Source organism: Chiloscyllium plagiosum, chromosome 36 (assembly GCF_004010195.1).
Source record: "Chiloscyllium plagiosum isolate BGI_BamShark_2017 chromosome 36, ASM401019v2, whole genome shotgun sequence".
NCBI classification, from domain to species: domain Eukaryota; kingdom Metazoa; phylum Chordata; class Chondrichthyes; order Orectolobiformes; family Hemiscylliidae; genus Chiloscyllium; species Chiloscyllium plagiosum.
Window position 1 is genome coordinate 4,616,016 of NC_057745.1, and position 21,530 is coordinate 4,637,545.

General features: G+C 37.6%; 1 protein-coding gene across 5 annotated transcripts in view; it reads left to right on the forward strand.

The window, feature by feature from the left end:
• Positions 1-21,530, forward strand: part of map2k5 (mitogen-activated protein kinase kinase 5) — a 274,682-nt gene that overhangs the window by 183,250 nt on the left and 69,902 nt on the right. For all 5 annotated transcript variants that reach the window (XM_043677181.1, XM_043677180.1, XM_043677182.1 and 2 more), the window contains exons 10-12: positions 4,215-4,283; positions 4,385-4,466; positions 6,442-6,503. In XM_043677181.1, the coding sequence (XP_043533116.1) occupies positions 4,215-4,283; positions 4,385-4,466; positions 6,442-6,503 (213 nt within the window). The remainder of the gene's footprint in view (positions 1-4,214; positions 4,284-4,384; positions 4,467-6,441; positions 6,504-21,530) is intronic.

Here is a 21,530-nt window from a genome sequence, read left to right on the forward strand (position 1 = left end):
TGCACCTATCAAATTCTTCCCATCTAAGCATCTGGCACTAAGGGAGTCCCAGTCAATATTAGGGAAATTTAAGTAACCCACTACAACAACCCTGTTTTTACATCTTTCCATGATCTGCTTACATATCTATTCCATCTCCCGCTGGCTATTGGGAGGCCTTTGTTAAAAAAAACCATCATAGTGATTGCTCCTTTCTTATTCTTGAGTTATAGCCATATGTCCACGATAGGAAACTAAGTTGTAAAAATGACATAAGGATGCGACAAAGGATATAGATAGATTAAGTGAGTGAGCAAAGATGTGACAAGTGGAAAATAATGGAAAATGGGAAATTGTTCATTTTGGCAAGAAGAACAAAGCAAAGCATATTAACTAAATGGTGAGAAATTACATAACTGTAAGATAAAGGGATTTGGGTGTTCTCATATGCCAGTCACAAACAACTAGCATTCATGCCCAACAAGTAATTAGGAAAGTTAATGTTTATTTGAAAATGTCATAATTAATTGAATACGTAAGTAGGAGGTTTATGCTTGGACTAGACAGGGCATTGGTGAGACCATATTTGGAATACTGAATACATTGGTTATAACTTATTTAAGGAAACATATACATGCATTGGAGGCAGTTCGAGAAGGTTTACTATTCTAATTACTTGAATAGCAGGTTGCCTCATGAGGAAAATTGGATAGGTTTAGGTTTACATCTGCTGGCGTATAGAGAGTAAGAGAGTAAAAGAACAGGAAATGACATCACCACAGGAAATAACATCACCAAACCAAAGAAACCCAAACATATAAATAGAAAGCAGGAATCATGTACACTGCTTTGCCTGAGGCCCACTGAAAACGTTACCTAGTAGGGTAACAAAACATCTGGAAATGAACCTCCCAGCTCAGCAAGCAAACCTACACCCAGAACCTCAACCAGAGCTACAAATCTTCTCAAACCTTTCTAAGAGTAAGAGGTGATTTGATTAAAATATATAATTTCCTGAGGATTCTTGATGAGATAGCTATAAGAGGATATTTCTCTTGTGGAAGAATCCAGAATTGGAGGTTACTGTTTAAAAATAAAGGGTTATTTAACACAGAAAATCAATTTTTTTCTTAGAAAGGATCTCTCTTCTTTAAAAAGAAGAGTCTTCAAAGGAGAAGGATAGATTTTTAGTAAGCAAGGAAGTGAAATGTTGTTAGGGACAAGTGAGAATCTGATTTTGAGGTAACAATCAGGTCAACCATGACTTTATAAATGGCAGAGCATGCTTGAGGAGCTGAATGGCTTGATCATATGAACTGTTTCTTTATAGCATTTGTATTTTTTGCAATAGGGATGGAAGGTGCAGTCAGATAACAGCTTTATTGTAATTCCTTTACAATAAATTTGGCTTTATACATATATAGTGTTATATAAAAATCTGAGGCTGATTGCAATTAGTTAACCTAACATTCCCTGGGGAGGTTGTTTAGGGTTCTAAAGTACAGGTGAAAAATGCACAGTTTATTGCAGTCATCTTAATTCAGCATGCATTAAAATGTAGATTTTAAATCTTTTTTTGTTGTGTCTTTCCTTTGGCTCTGAATGAAAACGTTAACAGAGTACTTCATACATTTCCTAAGTTGTTCTCAAGCAAAGTTCAAGAATTGTGACTTCATTATTACCCAAGACCTTAACCAAGACTCAATTCAGCGATTTCTCAAAAGTCTAGTAGGTGAACTTATGAGATCAAACAGATTACAAAAGCTCAGGTACGTGTATGTGGTTAGTCGATCTTTGCTGGGGCAACACGTACTTGGAGTCATTGGGTCGTACAGCATGGAAATAGACCCTTCAGTCCAACCAGTCCATCTGATCATAATCCCAAACTAAACTAGTCTCGCCTGCATGTGCTTGACTCATATCCCTCCCAACATATCTTATTCATGTACTTACCTAAATGTATTTTAAATGTTGTAACTGTACCTGCATCCTCCACTTTCTCTGGAAATTCCTTCCACACACGAGCCACTTTGTGTTTAAAACAAAATGCACCTCCTGTTTTCTTCAAATCTTTCTCCTCTCACTTTAAAAGTATGTTCCCTAGTCTTGAAATACCCCACCCTCGGGTAAAAATACCGACCATTCACCTTATCTACAGCCCTCATGATTTTATTAACCTCTATAAGGTCACCTCTCAATCTCCTACGCTCCAGTGAAAAAAGAAATCCAAGCTTATCCAGTTTCTCATTATAGCTCAAACCCTCCATTCCTAGCAACATCCTGGCAAATCTCTTCTGAAGTCGAGCATGTGGTGCTGGAAAAGCACAGCAGGTCATGCAGCATCCAAGGAGCAGGAGAATCGGCATTTTGAGCATAAGCCCTTATCAGAAATCCCAAACTGATGAGCCCTGATGTTTTTCCAGCATCTGCAATCCTCACTTTCTCCAAATCTCTTCTGAACCTTAATGTCCATAAATTGAAAGAAGAAAAGCTTTTGATTCTTCTACTGATCACAAGACATGATTCTTGGAGATAATTGATTCATGTCAGCAGTGTTTTCTTCAGATAGCCTCTTGATTCTGTTTAATTTTCCACCTAAAGGTTCACCACATAGGTCCCAGAACGTTGCTAGAACCTTAGAATTACAGTAGCAAGTACTATGTAAGTTAATAATAAACCTTTTAAAATGTCTCCATTTGTTTAGGACATTGATGTGAGTTAATGGGATAAACATCAGAAATATGAATATTAATATCAATCACATAATTAAGTAAAACAAACTGAAAGTGAGCAAAAGTTCACCTTGCATGAAAAGAATGAGTATAGATCATCCTGTAGGTAAAGAGTTCTTGCACAAAGTCCCTTAGACTCCAATGATAGTACTTTGGAAGACTATTTGGGGTTATGTGTCAAACAAAACAAAATATGGTGGCAATGGACAAGGCAAAAAGAGGTACTAAAATCGATTATTGAGGTGAACTAGTGTTATCAAAGCTGTAGTCTGCAAAAAAATATGTAAATGACATCAATAGAGAGAAGGAAGCAACAACTGAGATCATATAAAGTTGAAACAGTTTTTAGGATTATTAGAAGAAATGGTCATGCATTTGAGTCATTGAACAAAACACTAATTAAACCGTATAACTTTCTCAGAAAAAGAAGGAAGCTCAAGCGAAGATACATTCTCACACTAAAAGAAGGGTGCAGAACATCCTAGTCCTCAGAATGAAATCAGAACAGATCAAGGAGATTGATCAGAGCACCACAGAGACTCACCCTGTAAAGTCTGAGACTGAAGGAAGACCTAGAGGCATGTGATTGACACTAGATGAATGTATAATGATGTAATGTAAATGTCAGAGACACATAGATAAGTATAGTGTTGAAAGGGAGCAAAGCTCTAACCTAGTGTGAAGAGAATGTCAATATAGATTCAGCTGTAAATAAAGAGCTCTTACAGAAAGTCCCATGGACTTCATGAACAGTACTTTGTGAGACAAAGTAGAGAGTGATCAAGAAAACAGTTCGATAATTTAAACCCCCTCACAAAATTAATATTTTTTGAGTTTTATTGTGTGTGGAGATTATAAAGACAAATATAGTATAATTCTGCAGGAGCTATATCTCTCAGATTGGAGTGACTAGTATCCTATCTGTCACTAGTAACTTGTCAGTCTCTTTTGTGGCTATTATTTGTGTGCGTAATCTTGAACAGGAGGAGTACTTTTTGAATAGTACCTTGGAAACTTCACATGTTATACTTTCTCAGTTCTTTACTTGTGTTGTCAGCCTAGGTTATATAATATAATCTGGTCTGTGGGTTGAACCCATAACCTCATCTAGAGGTGAATGTGTTACCATCTGGGACCCACTGCTCTCAGAAGAGTAGATTAGAAATTTAGAAGGGATTTCTTTACCTTTGTCTGTAAATTTACAGCCTTGATTCTGAACCATTGCCTTTTGAGTAGCTTTGCACTCATTACAACCATGACAGTGTCAAGCAAGATTGGCTTTTATGTTTTAATCATGGTTTCTCAATGAGATTGGTAATCCACAGCTCCTAATTTATATAGAAAAATATTTACAGTAGGTTGCTGACAACTGATGTGATCTCTGTTTATTGTTAAGATATAAGATATATTTGGTCAATATATAAGATATATTTGGTCAATAAGATATATATAAGATATATTTGGTCAATTAGCACGTTAACATATTGATTTATTTTATTGCAGGTTATTCCTTTAGACATTACACTTGAAGTTCAAAAACAAATTATGTCAGAGCTAGAAATTCTTTATAAGGTAATATTTCAGCTTTTTTCTGTACTAATTTTAGCTTTGCTTTACTTCGTTCAATTGTGAGACTCATTCTTAATCTTTTTTGGTCATTCAACTGCTTACAGTGTGATTCGTCGTATATAATAGGATTTTATGGAGCATTTTTTGTGGAAAACAGGATATCAATATGTACAGAATTCATGGATGGTGAGTTTGTAGGTTATTTAATGCATCAATTTTTTGTATGAATTTGAATTAATTGCTGTGGGGTTTTTTTTAAAACTGGGAGTCTGCAAATTTGACGACTGTTTTGGTATGGCCCTTTCTGTTAGGGTATGTAAGTCATAACTGGAATGAATGAGACTCTTAGCAGCTTAGAATGCGTTAGAGAAATGAAGCCTAACCCAGAGTCTGTATTGAAACATTATCAGCTTATCAGCAGTAACTTGTTACATTTAAATCCACATTGGCCCTGCAGCTTATCTATGAATATACCTAGATTTGATGGCACTTGAACTATTCCTGAAACCCGATTTAGATGGCAAATAGGCAACATTTCAATTTGGCATATAGCTTAGAGGATTTGTGATGTCTTGATAGAATGTAATGCATTTTCAATGGATACAAAACAGCCAAGTTGGTTAGGGCTGTATGAACGTCTGTGCTTGGTATACAAAAGGAAAAGAAGAACTATTTTATATAAAAAGGTATGATTTCTCAAATGATCAGTACCCAGGCTTGTCCATGCATTGTCATACCAGATGAATAACAGTATAACTAGCTAAATAATTTGGCTTCTTGCATTGGTTGCTTCTGTATTTGTATTGCCAAAAACTATTTATAATGCTGTTTGCTCAGTACTTCCATCATGTCAGGAAGCTCTTAGACCATGCCAGGGATATAGTTCTACAAGTATAGATTTATTTTATGGTTCCACAGTCACTGGTCCACACTGAGGATATAATTCCACATTCTGTAACCCATGTTATGAGTATGATTTTATTGTTTTTAACCCAGCTTGAGGTTGTTTTTCTATGGAAAGTGACTCAGCTTAGAGGTATAATATATAGGTGCTGACACATATTCTGCTCTGATTCTACAAACTAATGCGATACTGAGCAAGGTGTGCCATTATCACCAGAATAGCATTTTTTATGGGCCAGAAATGATAAAAACCAGGAAGTCTTAGAAATAAAAGTGCTATTATCATTATCATGTTATGGTGGTGCAGTAATAATGTCACTGGATTAGTTATTCAGAGGGGCCAAGCCTATTCTCTGAAGATACGGGTTCAAATCTTACCATGGCAGCTGGTGGAATTTAAATTCAGTTAATAGTATTTGGAAGTGAAAATGTGATTCCACAATGATGAAACTATCATCAATAGTTGTTTGCTAATGACCTTTAGGGAAGGAAACCTGCCTCTTTACCTGGTTTGGTTTGCTCGTGACTCTAGATCCACAGCAATGTTGCTGACTCTTCACTGCCCTCTAAAATGATCCAGGCCAATTAGGTATGGGCAGAAATGCTTGTCTTGTTAGTGACCTCCACTTTTATGAAAGGATATTTTTTTTAAAAACTATCTCAGAGCAAAATATGCTTTGCAGAAGCCTGCAGGAAAAGATTAATATTAAATCACCTTTAGTGTGCAAAGCGATGTCTGCCACATCTTCTGGACTGACTTTTCCCTCCACTGAAGTAGTTTCGAATTTTATTCCTAATGGGTCACTTATCTCTTGTTTATTCCTCCATTGTTGAAAGAGTCCTGTCTGGTCAAACAGAATTATAATAGTACAATATTTTGTGTTATTCATAACTATCAAGTTTATTGGTATGTATGTCTTTTGTCAAATAATAATGATGTAACAATCAAGATTTTCATTGCAATTTAGAGGTATGGATAAAACAAATTGTAAATGTTTTGCTTTTGTGAATGTCAATTTGTTGGATGTAATTTAGAATTTAAACCCCAATTACTATATTAACATTATTTATGGTGTATTTAAAATATTAATAGTACCTTAAGTAATTAGATGTTGTACTTGACCTTGAAACAGATAGGGTCCTCCAGTGTATCAAGTCATAAGAATTTATTTTAGAACTTACGGTCAACAATTGTAGTAATATTAACTTAATTTAATATACATTCACGTTTTTTCTCCTCCATTACAATTTTCTTCAGGAGGTTCTTTGGATGTATATAGAAGAATCCCTGAGCATGTGCTAGGGAGAATCTCTGTTGCAGTAAGTTTAAATATTTTTAAAATCAATATCTCAACAACATATTGAAGAAATGATCCATTTCATATAGAATAAATGTAGAAAAAGATAATAAAACAAAACATTAAGAAATTTTGCATATTTCTATATATATAATTGCACATGCTGAAAAATCTGAGGTGAGAGACACAAATTGCAATTTGCATATTATCACGGCCTAAGGGATGTTTGGAATTGTAGATACGGTTAACTGACTAAAGATTACAGGTAGGTCTTGTAAAAGTAATTAGATGTAACACTTCTATAATTTTAGACTGGTTGGGGACATCCTAATGGAGTTTGTTTTTAAAACCTTTTCGGACTCGATTTGAAGTGTTCATTTGCTGAAAGTAGCATAACAGCAGGTATAAAATGTGGCTGATCATTAGTGCTGTAATAGATATTACAGTCTTTCATTGGTTGCATTTACAAGGTGATATATACTTGAGGTATCTTACATTGCAGAATGTTAGGGGTATTTTTGTGTTTCTGATTTGCCATGCTGCACGTTCCCAATCAGCAAACTGTGATACATGGTGGAAGTGCTGCGCAAATGGAAGATACAATAAAGAACCTAGTAATCTTAGATCACTCAGGCGCTCGTTCTTCTGGCCAGATATGAAGTAGCATTCATTAAAACATTTCCTTTTAGCTAGACAAGAGATGAGGTAAGGAGGGAAAGCTTAAAAATGTCAGCTTTACCAATATTCTTTTTGTAATCCAATATTCAACTCTCAGATAGCTGCACACAAACAGAATGTCTAATTATTCACATTGCTGTTTTGTGGAACCTTGCTGTTCGCAAATTGGTGGCAGCATTTCCTATATTACAAAGTTGACTCCTCAAAAGCAACGCATTGGTTGTAAAGCACTTTGGGATGTTTCTTGAAACATGAAGTGTGCATGGAAATATTTTTAAAACCAGCTCAACCAAATGTCTGATATAGTGAAGGCTGATGTCATTGTATATACTCTAAGAAAATACACCAGCGTTATAATGGACGGGGTTCAAGCATATCTGTGGGTTGTTTAAAAGTAATTCCACATACTATTCATAGCATTTAGTGTTTCATTTGCATTTCCAAATAGGTTTTTGAAAACTGTCAAGAAGCTGTGATGTAAAGTGGGCACTTGCCATATCTAGTTTTTTAAAAAATGTCCACGACATGGATTGTTTATAGTCAGTGAATTCTCCGTCCTCAGTATGTGGATGATTTTGGATAAAATAAAATTGGCTATTTTGGTTAATTTCATTTGGATAGGAACATGAGGCCTTATTCAGCAACCTTGGAATGGTTGGAATGAAGGACTTGTTTCCGTGCTAAATACAGAGTGGGCAGATACAAAGGAAATGTATAACCTGAATTCTCCAAACCATTCTGATTCAGTATATGGATGTACCTACTAGAGAAGGTGCAAAACTTGACCTACTCTTGGGAAATAAGGTAGGGCAGGTGACTGAGATGTCAGTGGGAGAGCACTTTGGGGCCAGTGACCATAATTCTATTCATTTTAAAATAGTGATGGAAAAGGATAGACCAAATCTAAAAGTTGAAGTTCTAAATTGGAGAAAGGCCAATTTTGATGGTATTAGGCTAAAGTGGACCACACGTTGTGCAAATTTTGCAGTCCAGTATAAATGTGCTGTAGTTTGCTCACTGAGAAATTCAGGATGTGTGATTTAGAAACAAAGGTGTGACTGTTATTGTTCCTTAGTTCTTCTATATTTTATGGAGTCATTGTGAATTTTATTTTGGTGGAAATGTGTATTTTGTGAGGGGCATGGATAGGGGAGTTCTAAACTAGAGGGCATAAGTTTAAGGTGAGATGGGAAAGATTTAGAAGTGACCTGAAGAGCAACATTTTTCACACAGTATGGTGCATGTATGGAACAAGCTGTGAGAGGAATTGGTGGAGGCAGGTACAATTACATTTAAAAGATATCTGGATAGTTACATTTAATATGAAGGGTTTACATAAGAACATAAGAAATAGGATCAGGAGTAGGCCATCAGGGCTGATCTTTTCGTGGCCTCAGCTCCACTCACCTGCTCTCTCACCATGACTCTTAACTCCTTTACTGTTCAAAAGATTATCTATCTTAGCTTTAAAAACATTCAATGAAGAAACCTCAACTACTTTACTGGGCATGGATTCCACAGATTCACAACCCTCTGCATGAAGAAGTTCCAACTCAATTTGGTCCTAAATCTGCTCCCCTTAATTTTGAGGCTATACCCACTTATCTGAGTTCCACTGGCAGTGGAAACGTCCTCTCTACTTCTATTGTATCTATTCCCTTCATAACTTTATATGTTTCTATAAGATCCCTCCCCCATTCTTCTAAATTCAAATCAAAATAATCCTAGTCTACTCAGTTATGGGTTAATTGCTGGCAAATGGCACGAGATCAGTTGAGGATATCAGATCAGCATAGACAGTTGGATTGAAGGGCCTGTTTCCGTGCTGTATACAGAGGAACCTCGAATATCCGAACAACGCCTGCGGGGAGTATTTTGTTCGGATAATCGAATGTTTGGATGATCAAATGCCAGCTAACACGGTTTAGCTAAGCGTTGGGACCTTGCAATCTTGACAGATAATCCACATTTCGGATAATCGAGGTTCCTCTATAATTCTATGACTCTATTAAATACTTTGGTCTGTATTATTAATGAAGTCACTGACTCGTGTCACATTTAAGCCATTGTTGAAACATGAAATAAAGGAATTCCAAATGAACAAGTTAATGTATTCATTGTCAATATTGCAAAATCTAACTTCAATCCAACATATTTAATAGAGAGTCATAGAGATGTACAGCACAGAAACAGACCCTTTGGTCCAACTCGTCCATGCCGACCAGATATCCCAACCTGATCTAGTCCCATCTGCCAGCATCTGGCCCATAACCCTCCAAACCCTACCTATTCATATAACCATCCAGGTGCTTTTTAAATGTTGCAATTGTACCAGCCTCCACCACTTCCTCTGGCAGCTTATTCCATACATGCACCACCCTCTGCGTGAAAAGGTTGCCCCTTGGGTCCCTTTTATAACTTTCCCCTCTCACCCTAAACCTATGCCCTCTAGCTCTGGACTCTTCCACTCCAGGGAAAAGACTTTGTCTATTTATCCTATCCATTTCCCTCATGATTTTATAAACCTCCGTAAGGTCACCCTTGAGCCTCCAACACTCCAGGGAAAACAGCCCCAGCCTATTCAACCTCTCCTATCCTTGTAAATTATTTCTGAACCCTTTCAAGTTTCACAACATCCTTCCAATACAAAGGAGACCAGAATTGCACGCAATATTCCAAATGTAGCCTAACCAATATCCTGTACAGCTGCAACATAGCCTCCCAACTCCTATACTCAATACTCTGACCAATAACAGAAAGCATACCAAATGCCTTCTTCACAATCCTATCTACCTGCGACTCTACTTTCAAGGAGCTCTAAACCTGCAGTCCAAGGTCTCTTTGTTCAGCAACACTCTCCAGGACCTTACCATTAAGTGTAAAGGTCCTGCTCCTGATTTGCTTTTCCAAAATGCAACTCCTCAAATTTATCTAAATTAAACTCCATTTGCCTCTCCTCAGCCCATTGGCTGATCAGATCAATATTGTGGACAGCAAAGAAGGTTACTCTGAGGTAACCTTCTTTGCTGTCCATTACACCTCCAATTCTGGTGTCATCTGCAAACTTACTAACTATACCTCTTAAGCTCACATCCAAGTAATTTATATAAATGACGAAAAATAGTGAACCCAGCACTGATCCTTGTGGTACTCCACTGGTCACAGGACTCCAGTCTGAAAAGCAGTCCTCCACCACCACCCTCTGTCTTCTACCTTTGCGCCAGTTCTGTATCCAAATGGCGAATTAATATTTCTGTGGGCTGTTTGCTCGTTCTTATTTGGATTCCTGACTTTAAAAATATAGGCAAAAAGTCCAAAATTAAAGAAGTTGTGCTAAAGCTTTAGAAAATTAGCCCCAAGATAAAATATGGTGTCAGATTCAGAACAATATAATTTTTTCTTTTTTGATTTTCATTTCATTGAAGATTATCATTGCCTGATACTTATGTGGCACTAATGTTACTTGCCATGTCTGCCCAAGTCTGAATGTTGTCCTGGCCTTCTGCATGTGTGCATGGACAAAATCTGAGGAGTTGAGAATTGAACTTAACACATTAAATTTGTGAGGTACAGTGTTAATTGCAGACAATATAAACTCTGCTACAAATCAGACCTCAGCTTTATGAAGGCCTCAATCCTGTTTGTCCAGTTGATACATGTGGTAAATTGTCACAAATTTGCATTTGAATTTTAGTAGTATATTTATTATCAGAGCAATAAGCAATGCAATTGAGCTCAAGATTGTAAGTAACCACGTCGTGAAAATTGTGCTGATTGTGATTTTTAGGATATCTTTTATAATCTTCCTCTCATCTTCTTTAAATAAAGAAATTTGATTGAAATGATCCTGAATTCGGATTCTACTAAATTCCCTCATAACTGAAATTTTAGCACAGTATCTTCTTACTCCTTGTCTTGCTACTCAGTCTATTTTAATCACACCGTTGATTGCTCTTTGGTTCCATTTACCATGAAGTCTCGTATCTAAAGTCCAGCTGGGTAGTCCAATGAAAAATAATACAAGCATGTCAGACTAATAGTTCCATCAATGACCTCTAATCAAGACCACAAAAGTCTTGCTCAGGGACAAGATCTTAAATTAGAAGGTAATTATGTGGGCTGGTTTTTTAAAAATCATTAGCAAAAATCTTCCAACTAAATTACTTGTGCTGCACCAGCATATGTCATCCATGTATATTTATATTTTGTAACACAAATTTTTGTAGTATATTTAGAATTAAATAGAATAGAATCCCTATAGTGTGTAAACAGGCTCTTCGGCCCAACAAGTTCACACCAACCCTCTGAAGAGTAATCTAACCAGACCCATTCCCCTACCCTATTACTTTACATTACCCCTGACTAATGCACCTAACCTACACATTCCTGAACCCTATGGGCAATTTAGCATGGCCAATTTACCAAAACTACACATCTTTGGATTGTGGGAGGAAACTGGAGCACCCAGAGGCAACCCATGCAGACATCGGGGGAATGTGCAAACTCCACTTGGACTTAAAACATGACTTGGACTCTTTTGATTGTTCTGAGAATGAAAGTAGTTTGTTTTAGAACTAATCGTTAAGAAAAATTCAAATTGCAATTCTTGGTACCTTGCTGATGACTGCTTTCTCGTATTGCAATTTTTTGTACCTTACTCTTCATAAGAATAAACTTGATCATTCATAAGATGGGGGAAATATCCTCCATTTTGGAGCAATTAATTATAAGTTGCATTTTTTCACTTTAATGTCTTATTCTGACATTCATTATCCCTTGTAGTGACAATTAATTTAAATCCAAGTGATCAAACATCGACAGCTATTAGTCTCAGTTCATTCTAATTCACAGACCTTCATTTTCGCAAAGTCCTGTAATTATCTTTGGAAGCTGCCCAGGGCAATGGAGATTCCCTTTGAATATTGGCTTTTATCAGCAAATTGGTCATAATTTGCTTGTTGCTGCTGTAATTTAATGTGTAATTTTAGGAGATCTTATATTTGCACAGCCAGAATGAAAGCATTTAAACACACATATTGATCATGGAGTGGATAAACAAAGGTTCCAACATCAATACAGCTTCTTTGTTTTTCTCACGATATCAACAATTGCTAACTCAATACACAGTCTTATTCAATATTTTGATTTGATCAAGGTACTCAAAGCCATGAGGAATGTCAATAGTGAATGTAGGAGAAACCGTTCCAATTGATGGAGAGCCAGAGGTTACTGATTTATGGTGTTTGGTTAAAAAAAGTTTCTGGTGGACAGTTCAAGAAACCAATTCAGTCATAGTTTTCAAATTTGGACAGTTATCTGAACAGAAGAAACTTGTAGGGCTACAGGGAAAAGACATGAAACTAGGACTAAGCAGGTTGCTCTTGTAGAGAGCAGACAAAGGCACAAGAAGCCAAATTACTTCCATCTAAGTTCCATTTAAAAAAAGTCTGTTTGGATATGTTATGGTACACTTCCAAGGCAGGCAGTACTTGAACGCAGACCTACTGTTTTGGAGACATGGACGCTACCACTGCACTGCAGTTACCTCAATTACATCCTCTTATGCTGTAACCGTTCTATTATTATTTGGTGTGCACAGTTAAGTATTTTTAAGTGAAACATATTCATTTTGAGTTTCTATTCTTGAACTTTGTTTTGATTAGACTGTGTAAGGTTTAGGATTGAGGTCCACATTGCGTAAAATAGACTGTCTACTGTTTGTAAGTAATTTTAAGATGTTTATTAAGAGATAGCAGTTTGATACAATACATTAGCTAAATAGACAAGGAAACTATACAACTGGTGAAAGTTGAGGACTGATATCAGCATTAGAACAACATGTTGATCTCAACAGATTGTGATGACAGCATCCTGCTATTCAGCAGAAGCTTTAAGGAATCTCCCTAAGGTCTTCCTTCAATTTTATTAGTTGATCTTTGAAGAGGCAACTGCCCGATGTACACTGCCATCTGAGAGACATTCCTTTGCCTCCCAACAAGGACATTTTAATTTACTTTAATTCCAGGGGCTAGTAGATTGCACTAAATCAGTCATCTGTTTGAATCTTTTTAACCAATGATTACAGGACAGATTCCAAGATATCAGGACACACCTCCCTCTTTGTCTATCTTCTAATCAGGGTCAGCTTTTGTTCTTTCTAAACACTTCTGTGGATAAAGGATGCATACATAGTACCAAGCAATTCCCTGATGTCACTTTGGGAATTAAGTGACCTTGGTATTGAGATTGAAACTTTGTGACTTTTGTTTTGCACAACTTTGCTTATGCTTTCTCAGTATTGGATTAGCTAAGCTTATTTTAAAAAGTCATTCTGAACAGGAAAACCTAGTTTAGAGGGTCCTAATTTCTTATAGCTGCATCTTTGGAAAGCTTTGTAGTACTTCCTGTGTGTTTATTCTACAGAGCTGTGAGCCATAATGTAGAGTTTATGAAAATGCGTTTATGTTTTCAGAAATCGAAAGTGTTTTATTGTCTGGCACCAGTAGCCAGACCCCTTAAGCTCTGGGTGACAGCAGCAAACAAAAGCCAATGAGTAGCCAGAGCCCTCACTGAGGCCAGTAGCCTGAACTCTCATTGTAACAGACATCTTCTCTCGAATGAAAATACCTGCCCCCAAATGATCAAACATGTTAATTCAAAGACTACCATCAACTCTCAGCAGCAAGGGGTACAAGGAGAAGTATTGGGGAAAAACAGAAATAAATCAAACATCTTTCAAATACAAAATAACATTACTAAATGTTCAGAGTGTAAAATGTTTTAAAAGTATCATTGTCACTTTACTTTCAACGTTCAATTTTGTAAATGTTTTGTTGGCTGTTGAGAGAAGCGTGTAAGCGTACATAAACTACATAACAGATGCTGACTGTGATGATTCACTTTTAGAATTGAGTTATGTCTGAATCAAAATACTGCAGACACTGAATATCTGAAATAAAAACATAAAATACTGGAGAAGCTCAAACAAAGGTATTGTTTTGAGGGCAATGTTAATGTTCTTTGGGCAAAATTGATTAGGGCTGGTAGAAGCATTTGGCAGCACAGCCTTTTTGTACTTCTTCATATCCTTCAGTTGCAAACTCATACTACATACTACCACCGGTTTTTCACTGTCATTGACTTCAAATATCCAAGTGAAACAACTGTTGTGAAAGTGCAGAAACAAATGAAACGAACATGTCTTCTGGTGTGCAAGGTATTTGCTGCTGCCATTTCTAGTTATTTTGGTTTATTTACTCTTTTGGTACCATTTATATCAAAAGGAATGTTTTAATAATATAACTGTCTCTGTAATTGCCAATTTTATTTTTATATGTTAAACTGTAAAGCATTTTCTTACTAAGTCTGGACATTCCTAAACAAAAAAAAAATCTGTTTGACCCAACACTGATATATCGTTTAGGGTTAGTAGCATGGGGGTCAAGAGTGTGGCGCTGGAAAAGCACAGCAGGTTAGGCAGCATCCTCGGAGCTGGAGAATTGACATTTTGGGCATAAGCCCTTCAACAGGGTTAATAGCATGACCAAGTTTCACACCATAATCGCAATTAGTACAATTGAGACAAGAATGGAAAATAAATTTTATAAACCAGTAAAATTAAAAAGGATACAACTCCAGATTCAGACAGTATGTCCCCATGGAGTCAGTGGACAAATAACCAATTTAGTGAAAGTCCACTGAGTAGAAATCTAGAGGATAAAGATAGTTATTTGGCTTGAACATAGCTATCACATGGATCAATGCTGGAAACCAATATTAATCATTGATTCAATTGTTCACACATCCATATCATTAATGTAAGATTTGCATTTGGTAACAAACCAACAATATAGTCAATATAACTCACAAAGACATTTGATAACTGGCATACTGTGCATAGAATCATAGAATCCCTACAATGTGGAAATGGGCCATTTGACCCAACAAGTGCACACTGACCCTCTGAAAAGTATCGCCCTCTGACCCATTCCCCTATCCTATTATTTTACATTTCCCATGACTAATGCCCCTTACCTACACATCTCTGAACCCTGGATAGTTTAGCATGGCCAATCCACTTAACCTGCACATCTTTGGACTGAGGGAGGAAACCGCAACACCCGGAGGAAACCCATGCAGACATTGGAAGAACTTGCAAACTCCACACACAGTCCCCTGAGGTTGAAATCGAACCTGAATCCCTGGCACTGTGAGGTAGCAGTGCTAACCACTGAGCCAAATGAATTTTAATGTATCTAACTATGAGGTGTTGTATTTTGATGGAAAAATAGCAGCCTCATTGATGCCTCAAAGTAAAATACTGTGCTGGTAGAATAATGGACCTAGAACCTAGAAATATGGCTGAATAATTTATTGAAAACAATTCTGTGGTAAATAAATTGTTTAAAAATGCTAACGAACTGAAATTTACTTCTAACAATATAGATTTTAAAGACGTAAAATTTAAGCAAAGAATTTACAGAACTTGGTTAGACCACACTTAGAGGATTATATAGAGTTCTAGTCTTCTTGGTATAAAGAATGCAGAAGGAGTGGTACCAGAACTGATAGATTATAGTTTGTCAGAAAAAGTTGACTGGGATAAAACTCAGAGGTATTCTGATGGAGGTCTTGAAGTTATAAATTAGTTAGACAGGACAGATCTGAAGAGAGTGTTTCCACTTATGGGTTAATGTAAAACGAGCAGCCATCAATGTAAGACAGTTACTAATAAAGTCAGTAGGGAAATAAGGAGAGATGTTTTTGGTCCTGGAAGAATTTGCTACTACAGGATGTGATTGAGAGATCAGTTTTGATGTTTTTGAGAGGAAACTAGACATGCAAATGAGACAAAGCAGATGGAATGGCACAAGGCCTGTGTGGAACATGACCATTCTGCCTAGTTGACCTAAGTGATCAGTTTCTGTGTGGTCTCATCATAACAATTCTAATCCCAACAATTTTGTAAGAACGTCTTGAGATATAGTTCTCCTGTTCCCACAGGTTACTTGATTTAGGTATTTTGCTATTGTAATGATACAATGGTTTTGAGAGATGTATTTTATCCTGGATTTTTTTGAAAAGGGGTTTTGAGCCAGAGGCACAGAGTTGTCTCTGCAAAGCCAATAAAGTAAACAGCTTATGAGGTGCTGGTTTTTTTTTAAAAGTTATAATAATAGAAGCAGCATGAATAGGTGGAGTCATGCTCCGACAGAACCAGGAGTTTAGTTTAGTTTGCAGTTGTTGTGGGGGTTTTGAAATTAATGATGGAAGCTGTTTTCATCTTCTCTGCCAACAAAAAGCTGGAGTTCTCGCCCTCTGCCAGAGTTTTCTCTTTGTGTTCTTTTCTCCTGGACTGGAGAAAGATTGCACGTGAGTCAATCAATTTTACTGGATTTGCCTTTGCCAAGGGTGTGTTTTGGGTATGTTACTATATTGGAACAATTGCTGTTTACTAGTTAAATAATCTGTTGTTCTGTTAATTTTAACCCAATTGGGAAATTTATTCACATTCTTTCTTTTGTTTGTATTTTAATGGGTGTAAGAATAAAGTATGTTTTGCTTAAAGTCAAGCATCATGACCAATCGAATTATATCTGAACACAGTACCTTACACTTGCCTTTAAATAAGATAAAAGTTAAGATTTAGGCTATCTCCTTGCTATATTTGAAGGGTGTTTGGTCTGGTCCAGAATAAAATTTGCAGCTCTGGTCTGGATCAAAATCTCCAATTCCAGATTGGGTTTAGGATTATTGTATTCAGAGACAATGAGTGATGAGTGTTGTTGTTTTCTTTTGGGTGTTGCATTCGGTTGATTTAAATATGATAAAACATAAGATGTTCCTGGTGTAAGAATGGCTCCTTCAGTAATGTTGAGAGTTTCTTGGATGTGCAAGAAATCACTTTGAATGGTTTACAGAAAGTGAACAGGGCAAAGCTTTCAGAATTGGCTGGCAAGCAAGCTGAAGTCGAAGTTGCCTGTGTCCGTGAGGAAAAGGGAGATAATTGCAGCAATAGCTCAGCATTTATAGTTGCCAGGATTACAATTAGAATCATTGGAATTAGCTAAAATTAAATCGTAAATGAAACAGCTTGAATTAGTGGCCATGGCAAGGGGGAAAGATGAAGCAAAAAAAAAGCCCTAGCAGAACAAAAACAAAGGATTAGCCTTAGCAGAAGAAAATTAAAGAGAAAAAGAAATCCACAGTTTGACTTTTGCTTTTTTCTCTGCTTTTAATCATAAGAAAGGATGGCTCTAACAGAAGAAAGGAAGTAAGAGATGGAGAAAGTGAGAGGTTTTGAATTTCAGTATTGTCAATGAAAGAGGAAAGTCAACTTAAAATTGCGAAGGTAGGAGTAGTGATGGAGAGCAAACCCATCATAACCAAAGCCTGGTGGGGCACTGTGTAAATATATCCAAGCATTACCAAAGTTTGAGAAAGACATAGAAGCCTTTTTCAGTTAACTTGAGAAAATGGCTAAACAAATGATATAGCCAGTGACCATGTGGATATTGTTGATTCAAACAAAGTTGGAAGGTAGGGCTAGTGAGGTGTTTACATCATTATCTGAGGAGTATGATAAGGTGAAAAAGCCATCTTAAATATATATATGAACTTTTTAAGTTCAACAGAAGCCCACAAACAACATTTAGGAATCTAAGGAGAGAACCTGGTCAAACGTACCTAGAGTTTGAAAGGATCAAACAGACTTTGGTAGGTGGATAAGGGCATTGAATGTATATCAGACATATGATGTTCTTAGTGAGACTGTTATTTTGGAGGATTTCAAAATTAATTTCCTGAAGTGGAAGAGCTAACAGTTACAACTGCAAGATGAGCAGCAGAAATGGCAGATGGTTATGAATTAGTTCATAAATCAAAGTTTAGCTTCCAACATCAATTTCAAACTGTAAGGGATAGAAATTAAGGGGAAAAAGAGAAATCCTCAGGTAATCAAGGAAAAGGAGATCTTACCGATGATAGTAAAGGCAGCTTACCACAGTTTAGAAAGGGAAACCCATGAGAAGGGGTAGAAAATAAGTAAAAAATACCTCTGGTATTTACACTGTAATAAATAGGACACATGAAGTTGCAGTGTTGGTGGTTTAAGGAAAGCACTGGGAAGGCCAATCTGGTGAAACAAGATAAGCCTTTGGTGTTTATTAAATTGGTAAAGGAAATCTCAGTGGAAGCTGGAGAGCAGCAAAAGCATGTATAACCTAGTCAGAGGTTGGTTAATAAGAGAGCACCAAATTTCTTTAAAGTATTCCCCTGCATTGATAAGATTTACTCATGTACCAGGAAAAGTAGGTAAAGAAATTAAAATTTTAAGATGTCCAGGGTCACCACTTGTGTTCCTGCTGACTGCATCTGCGGGAAGTGCACCCAACTCCAACTCCTCAAAAACCACATAAGGGAACTAGAGCTGGAGCTGGATGAACTTTGGATCATTTGGGAGGCAGAGGGGGTTATTGAGAGGAGTTACAGAGAGGTCGTCACATCTCAGGCACAAGAAGAAAGATGCTAATGCTCTCCGGGTGGGTTACATTAATTCAGCAGGGGGTGGGAACCCAAATTGTAGTACGAGTATACACAAGGTTGAGAGTTGTGAGGTTCGAAATAAGGTTTCAAGGTTGCAAGCAAGAAGTTGGTTTGAAGTGTGTCTACTTCAATGCCAGGAGCATCCGGAATAAGGTGGGTGAACTTGCAGCATGGGTTGGTACCTGGGATTTTGATGTTGTAGTCATTTCAGAGACATGGATAGAACAGGGTCAGGAATGGTTATTGCAGGTTCTGGGATTTAGATGTTTCAGTAAGAATAGGGAAGGTGGTAAAAGAGGTGGGGGTGTGACATTGTCAATCAAGGACAGTATTACGGCTGCAGAAAGGACATTTCAAGATTTGTCAACTGAGGTAGTATGGGCTGAGGTTAAAAACAGAAAAGGAGAGGTCACCCTATAAGGAGTCATCTACAGTTCTCCGAATAGTTCCAATGGTGCAGAGGTAAGGATAGCAAAGATGATTCTCAATAGTAGTGAGAGTGACAGGGTAGTTGTTATGGGGGACTTTAACTTTCCAAATATTGACTGGGAATACTATAGTTCAAGTACTTTAGATGGATCCTTTTTTGTTCAATGAGTGCAGAAGGGTTTCCTGGTGCACTATGTAGACAGGTCAACAAGGGGAAAGATCACATTAGATTTGGCACTGGATAATAAACCCGGCCAGGTTTAGATTTGCAGGTAGGTGAGCACTTTGCTGATAGTGATCACAAGGAGAAAGTGAGGACTGCAGATGCTGGAGATCAGAGCTGAAAATGTGTTGCTGGAAAAGTGCAGCAGGTCAGGCAGCATTCAAGGAGCAGGAGAATCGATGTTTTGGGCATGAGCCCTTTTCCAGCAACACATTTTCAGCTCTGATAGTGATCACAATTCAGTTATGTTTACTTTAGCAATGGAAATGGATAGTAGGAAGTTGTGCGTGGAGTCAGAGGAAATAAAAAAAGACAATGTTGTGAAGGAGAATACTGAGATACAGGTACTAGACTAGATGGGATTGAGGTTCACAAGGAGGAGGTGTAGAAATTCTGGAAAGTTTAAAAATAGATAAGTCCTCTGGGTTGGATGAGATTTATCCTAGGATTCTCTGGGAAGACAGGGAGGGGATTGTTGAGCCTTTGGCTTTGATTTTTATGTAGTCATTGTCTACAGGAATAGTGTCAGAAGACTGGAGGATAACAAATGATGTTCCCTTGTTGAAGAAGGGGAGTAAAAGCAACCCTGGTAATTATAGACCAGTGACCCTTAATTCGGTTGTGGGTAAAGTGTTGGAAAAGGTGATAAGAGACAGGGTTTATAATCACCGAGACAGGAATAACCTGATTAGGAATAGTCAACATGGTTTTGTGAAGTGTAGGTCATGCCTCACAAACCTTAAGTTATTTGAGAAGGTGACCAAACAGGTGGATGAAGGTAATGCGGTTGATGTAGAGTATATGGATTTCAGTAAGGCATTTGATAAGGTTCCCCACTATAGACTATTGTACAAAATATAGAGGCATGGGATTGAGGATCATTTAGCAGTTTGGATCAGAAACTGGCTAGCTGAAAGATGGTGGTGGTTGATGGGAAATGTTCATCCTGGAGTTCAGTTACTAGTGGTGTACCACAAGGATCTATTTTGGGTCCACTGCTGTTTGTCACTTTTATAAACAGCCTGGATGAGAGCGTAGAAAGCTGGATTAGTAAATTTGCGGATGACACTAAGGTTGGTAGAGTTGTGGATAGTGCAGAAGGATGTTATAGGTTACAGAGGTACATAGATAAGCTAGGAGAAAGTGAGGACTGCAGATGCTGGAGATCAGAGCTGAAAAATGTGTTGCTGGAAAAGCGCAGCAGGTGAGGCAGCATCCAAGGAGCAGGAGAATCGACGTTTCGGGAATAAGCCCTTCTTCAGGAATGAAGAAGGGCTTATGCCCGAAACGTCGATTCTCCTGCTCCTTGGATGCTGCCTCACCTGCTGCGCTTTTCCAGCAACACATTTTTCTGCTACATAGATAAGCTGCAGAGCTGGGCTGAGAGGTGATAATTGGAGTTTAATGCAGAAAAGTGTGAGGTGATTCACTTTGGAAGGTGCAACAGATGTGCAGAGTAATGGGATAATAAGATTCTTGGCAGTGTAGAGGGCAGAGGGATCTCTGTGTCCATGTACATAGATCTCTGAAAGTTGCCACCCAGATTGATAGGGTTGTTAAGAAGGCATACGTTGTGTTAGCTTTTATTAGTAGGGGGATTGGGTTTCGGAACCATGAGGTCATACTGCAACTGTACAAAACTCTGGTGTGGCCACACTTGGACTATTGCGGGCAGTTCTGGTCATCATATTATGGGAAAGATGTGGAAGCTATGGAAAGGGTTCAGAGGGGATTTACTAGGATGTTGCCTGAAATGGGGGGAAGGTCTTATGAGTAAAGGCTGAGGGACTTGAGGCTGTTAGAGAGAAGAAGGTTGAGAGGTGATGTATTTGAGACCTAGAAGATAATCAGAGGGTTAGATAGAGTGGACAGTGAGAGCCTTTTTCATCAGATGGTGATGGCTAGCATGAGGGGACATAGCTTTAAACTGGAGGTGATAGACACAGCACCAATGTCAGAAGTAGTTTCTTTAGAGTAGTAGGGACTAGGAATGCACTGCCTGCAACAGTAGTAGACTTGCCAACTTTAAGGGCATTTAAATAGTCATTGGATAGACATACAGACAAAAATGGAATAACGTAGTTTAGATGGGCTTCAGACTGGTTTCACAGGTCGGGGCAACATCGATGGCCAAAGGGCCTGTACTGCAATGTAATGCAGTTTCTACAGGTTGAA